Here is a 6092-nt window from a genome sequence, read left to right as displayed (position 1 = left end):
GTTGCAGTGTTGATGCAGAGGTTGCATTGCATTGCAATCCGTTGCTTTGCATTGCATGGCGATTTTGTGCAGATTTGAACGCATTTCGGTGCATTTTAGTCACTTCGGCGTTCCTCCGGCGTCTGCAGATGACAGTGCACGCGCGAGCAGTGACGTGCATGAGTAATATTTAATATAAACCCACGAAAAAGTGTTAGCTTTCAGAATTGATCATGCACGCGCTTGCAAAATTTGTTTTTATGAGTCTTAGATGAAGTTAAAGTTGGATTCATATTGGAATGATCCATTCCACCTTAACTGCAATGTAACTGCAGCACCATTTAAGGTGGAACGGATAATTCCAACAAGGCTAACTTAAGCCTCGCGAATCTTCATGCCATGCAATCCAGTGACAGTAACCATGCAAGCTCAGCACGGGAAGGGACAGAGTGTGCTCGTGGTCCTCATTTAGGTGTGGCCAGCTTCCCCACTGAGGCGTTTTGCAGGTGGCTCCAGCGTTTTGGAAGCCCAAGGGGCAGCAGCAGTGAGAACGCAAGCCTATCAGGGCAATTATCACCCTGACCTCAGAGGTTCTTGTGAGGAGAACATGTTCTGCAGTCCTCTGAGAGGGTTTAGGGCTGAAGTTTGATATGAAATACTAAATATATCTTATATGGTCCACTGTTTCTTGCACCAATACCACAAGCAGTGGTCATTCGTGTGCATTGGGATGGTCTGTGGGGTTGTAGCATTCATGTAGACTTACCCATGTACAGTGGTGGATGGACATGTAGACGCACTCACCATGGACGTCATGGATGTCATGGCAATATTGGTCTTTCAGTGAGTTCTTTGGGCTGGTTTAGGGTCTTCTGAGATCAGCACATGGTCAGCATTATACATACAGCCCATCTAACACCTGGTTAAATGTTCTTTAGCAGGTTGGACCCTTAATCAGATACTTCTGGTAGAATTCTGGTTGGATATCTGACCACTCAAAGCTTAACGTTAGCTACTTCATCCATTCCATAACCACCTGTAAAGTGAAGAACCTTTTAAAGAACCTTCTCCATGACGTAAAGGGTCCTCACACTCTCACATCTCCATTACAAACATGGTTCCTTATGGAACCATCAACCTTTATGGAAACACTAACTGTCAAGCTGATGTTTTGAGGTTGCACTCTTAAAAATGAAGGTGCTACGAATGGTTCTTTGAGGGATGCCATAGAAGAACCACTTCACGCTCAATTACAAACAAATTACAAGGGGCCAGATATCTAGATTTGTTTGTTATAGAGTTGAGGAACCTTTTAAAGAACCTTCTCCTTGATGTAAATTGTCTTCACACTCTCACATCTCCATTACAAACATGGTTCCTTATGGAACCATCAACCTTGAAACAACCTTGAGGTTAGACTCTTAAAAGCAAAGGTGCTACATATGGTTCTTCGAGCAGTGCCATAGTAGAACCACTTGTGGTTCTATAAGGAACCATGTTTGTAATAGAGCCCAAAGCATGATGCTCCCACCACCATGCTTATCAGTGGTGTTCCTGAGGTTGAATGTCTCATGGTTCATATCTCTGGTCATAGTGGTTGATCTTAGAGTTCCGAAAACCTCCAAAAGCCCAATACTGCCATGATAGTAATGTCCAAGAAAAGTGTACGCAAACTTCTGACCACCGACTTCTGACCTAACACATGCTTGTGTTTGTGGTTCTAGATTCCCTGCAGCACGTGCTGGGGGACTATGGACTGGTGAGGCCTGTTCTGACCGATGCGGAGGGACGCTTCTTGTCACACGCAGTATCGGCTGGTCCAGCAGATGGGCAGTTCCGTAGGCGCTGGCGAAGAGAGGCGGAAACGGCTGGCCACGGCCACGACCAGGCCAGCGGGGACAGCCAGGGGCTCTACTACAACGTCACCCGTCTTCGGCCGGGAGTTCCACCTGCGCCTGCACCCCAACAGGCGCCTGGTGGCCCCCGGAGCCAAGATGGAGTGGCAGGGGTCGGACGGCACTCGCTTGGAGCCGCTGAGCAGCAGTTGCTTGTATGTGGGCGACATCACGGACGTACAGGGAGCTTCAGTGGCCATCAGCAACTGTGACGGCCTGGTGAGTTCACTCTGGCCTTTGGTTTTAGCTGGCGTGATGTTTTCAGGTTGGAGGGGGAACTGATCTCCCTCTGCTCGGGACAGAGCTGGAGCTGATGGATGGTGCTGTTCTGGATTTTGGGCTGCTGGGATGTGTATTGGGCCGACTAGACGTCTGAAATAAGGACTCTGTGTGCACATGTGTACGGATTGGTGTTTTACAATGACGTGGAGCGTATTTCACTTTGACAATGTAAAGGCGAGGTCAAGAGGTCAAGAGGTCATGTGAGACCTTTACGCTGTCTTTTGTTCGGCCGTTTATTTGACGTCTTAATTCTGGCTGGTTTCGTGATTTTTTCCTGGTTTATCTGGCTTTTAAACACGTAAGTGAATGTGAATCAGAGCCTGGTATCTGAGCCACTCCTCAGCACAGACATGAGTGTTGCGTCCGAGGCGCCATGCAATGAGGATCGGATGGTTCTGACCCGTTGCTACAGTTGTAACACCCTGTTCTTTGATAATCCTGTCATGTTTGTGACGACTGGACCAAGAGAAACGGCCAAACATGACATGGAATACAATTAGGTTACACTAAATAGTGCCTCCGCCCGCAGTAGCAGCAGATCTCCCACCCAAAAGGTAGCATAGGTGGTCGATTACAAGTTTGCAGAGGCGGAGCTAAGTGAGAAAACAGCCAATCAGAGGCTTTTCCGCTTCAGGTGTTGCCTTGGTAACCAGCAGAGTTAACTTTCAGAGGGGCGCCGCCCACCACTGTGGGGAAAAAATTCTCTGTAATGAATCATCTACTGACACAGTGAAACTGAATTTTTAACCAACCTCTAGGGGGCGCACTAGCCAGGTCTGGAGCAAACAAGCGTTTCATTAATCAGCATAAATTAAGCAGTATGTGACGAAAAATGATTTGTGAGAGTATTTCTTTAACACAGTTTAGAAACTGCCATTTTTCAGTGTTGAAAAAATTGTGAAAATAAGATGAACCACTGCAGAAATATTATCTTCTACAGAAAATCCACTTCTGAGCACTATAAAGCACAACATACCATTAAACATTAAATGGAGCATGTGTAAAAGTAATAACACCTTAACTATTTTTATACAATTAGTTAAATTCAATAAATAAATATGAATTATGTCTAAAAGTGTTGGAACAAATGTAGCTTTTAAGTTCGCCTTCTCCCTGATAGCAAGAGGGATAGCGGACCACTGTCGGCCCACTGATGGCAAAGCTGGTGGCCCAGTGGCATTTTGCTCAGCGTTTTCTGGGCGGCCCACTGGTGGATAATCAGATGACTGGACAAAATGCCAGTTTCCATCGCAAGTTTTCCACCAATAGTCTGATTTAATAGTTTTTCAAGTTTCAGCAACAACATTTTTAGCTACATCCTTTTATTTCAGATCTGCCCGTTATTATTTTTTTCTCTCAGTTGTTTGTAATATTGGTTTGAGTTTATTTTCTATAATAAAAGTCAGATCTAAAATCTGTTGAGAAGATTGAAACTCTTGGTTAGATCTTGTACACATCACAGTTATCCAGGTGGTCCAATGGTGCACCAGCAGTGGCTAACATTCACTGGGGTGCTGACCTTTTCAAGCCGACGGGGCGATAGGTGCTTACCCTCTGGGGGCGTCCACGTTTCCAGATTTTTGACTTTTTGGGTCAAGCAGAACCCTGCACTGCGGTCTCCACCGTCAGTTTTTCCAAGTTAATGGCTAGCACAAATGTAATCAAGCCAGCTAATTTTCCATTTATGTATTAATTTATTATAACGTTGATTTTCCAGAGACCCGAAGCGTGCTAATCTGAGAGCGTTCGACATTATAAAAGCACAATGTTTCGAGTTCGGATGGAGCGCCATGTCCGCCAGCTAATAAAGCTAAGCTAATATGCCAATTACAGTGCATCAGTACACGGTAATACAGTAGGGTAGGGTATACTGTTGCATCCCTCGTATATTCTTTGGCCACGAGAGCAAGATTATCATCATTAGACAGAAAGCACAGATTTGGGTTCCCTCAGGCTTTAATTATGTGCTGTAATGGTGCTTTAACAGTTGCGTCCTTTTCAGTGCGTCCGTCTGTGGGTGTTGAATTAGGGGAAAACTTGCTGAGTGGACAACTCTGTTGTGCTGAGTGTTGTAGTGTAGGGTAGTGTTTAGCAGTGCCTTGAATGGGTGTGTGTGTGTGTGTGTGTGTGCACCATGTCTGGAACCTCTATTAATATAATGCTAATATACACCGTATGGACAAAAGTATTGGGACACCTGCTTATTCATGGTTCCCTCCTTGCTTTTGTTGGAGTAACTGTCCAGTAACTGTCTCTACTGTCCAGGAAAGAAGGCTTTCCACTAGATTGGAGCAGCATTGCTGCAAGTATTGGATGGAGCACCATCCATCATTCCAGAGAACGCAGTTAGTCTCCACAGCTCAACGCCGGGGGGCTTTAGTGCCCTCAAGCCCATGCCTGGCAACAGGTTCATGTTTATCTATCAGTCCTATTCTATTGGCAGTACTTCTCTACAGCAACTAGACAAGCTGTGTGTGTGTATTTGCACATTGGTGTCAGCAAAGGGTGCAACCTAAAGCAGCTGAATGCATTCATGAGAAGGGGTGTCCACAAACATTTGGACAGACAGTGAATATTAGCGCATGTGTTCGCTAATGAGCCTTTTTTGTAGTGCCTGAAGTGTGAGTGAGTTTTCTGTGTGTGTATATGTGTGTTTGATGAGTCTGTATGAGTGTTTGTGTGTGTGTGGATGTGTGATGCGAATGTATACATGATGCATGTGTGATGTGTGTGTGCTCCAGTGGGCAGTGTGCCTGCAGGCCTAAGCCCAGTCTCCATGCTGTCCTTCAGCTTCAAACGCTCAGGGGCAGACAGGGCTACTGCTGAAGGAACTTCTTGCATATAGAGCAGTTTAGCCCAGCGCTCTCTCTCTCTCACACACACACACACACACACACACACATGCACAGATGCACATCAGCAGAGGATACTCCACACGCCCCACCCTTACACACACCTTGGTATTTCTGTCTTCTTGTTTTTTCCTTTGTGCCAGAAGATCTGGGCAGAGAGCAGTCATGCTATGGGAAACGGAACGTGTACTTATGTGGTGAAACTTTGCCACTCTTCAGTGCGGGACAGGTTATTTTAGCCGGCTCAGGAATGCGCAGCGTCTGAGAGAGTGTCCAATTTTGGAAAACAGCTGAAGGGAACAACCGCTGGAGAGAAATGGAGAAATCTATTGTTTTTACTGAGGAAAATGTGTTTGTTGCTTTTGCACAATAAAGTTGCTTAATCTGCTAAAAAAAATTAGTATAATCCTAGATTTTTATATATTTTCGGCATTTAATCTCCTTTTTAGGGATGCCACGGATCCCCCGATCCGATCCAGGCATGTTTTAAAGCATCAGGGTTTCGGCTGATTTAATCCCCATCCAGTTCCGAGTCTTTGCTTTAACCACGGTGTTCAGTGCGCCATCTGCTGTCCTCGAGGTGCCATTAATGGCTATTATTTCCAGCTGCAGATGTTCTCAGAAGGTAAATAAAGGAGTTGAGGGTCTGCAGTGTGGAGCTATTTTACAGTGGGACATGAAAACAGACCATCATATCTGACCCTTTATAAAACTCTCCGTTTTACCAGCGGGAGAACCGCACAGGTGTTTCACTTTCACCAGGAAAGCACATGAATAGGATCATAAGCTGTAGATCACTTTTAGATTTTATTGTTTCTCAGACTGAACCAAACAATAATAAGCATTTACCAATCAAACCTGCACTGTGAAGGAGAAGTGAAAAAAACATAGCGCATCCAACAAGAACTAAAGCTTTATACTTAAACTTTTATCCAGCAGTGAAAACCTGCTACCCCACGGTTTATGTGTGGGTTTTACTGTGGGACAGTGTAAACATGCCCACAGCGTAAATCATTGTTCATTCTGGCAGCCTTACATATGGCCACTAAGGGGGGCTGCAGGAGGAGGCTAATAACATGTGTAT

General features: G+C 45.2%; 1 protein-coding gene across 1 annotated transcript in view; it reads left to right on the top strand.

Annotated features, from left to right (window-relative positions):
* Positions 1 to 6092, top strand: part of LOC140540759 (A disintegrin and metalloproteinase with thrombospondin motifs 2) — a 197000-nt gene that overhangs the window by 617 nt on the left and 190291 nt on the right. Inside the window, 2 exon segments of the mRNA XM_072663186.1 lie at positions 1704 to 1906; positions 1908 to 2093. Coding sequence (XP_072519287.1) covers positions 1704 to 1906; positions 1908 to 2093 — 389 coding nt within the window.

Source organism: Salminus brasiliensis, chromosome 19, assembly GCF_030463535.1.
Source record: "Salminus brasiliensis chromosome 19, fSalBra1.hap2, whole genome shotgun sequence".
Taxonomy (NCBI): Eukaryota; Metazoa; Chordata; class Actinopteri; order Characiformes; family Bryconidae; genus Salminus; species Salminus brasiliensis.
The sequence above is the reverse complement of the archived record's forward strand: the minus strand, read 5'-3'. Positions and strand labels throughout refer to the sequence as shown.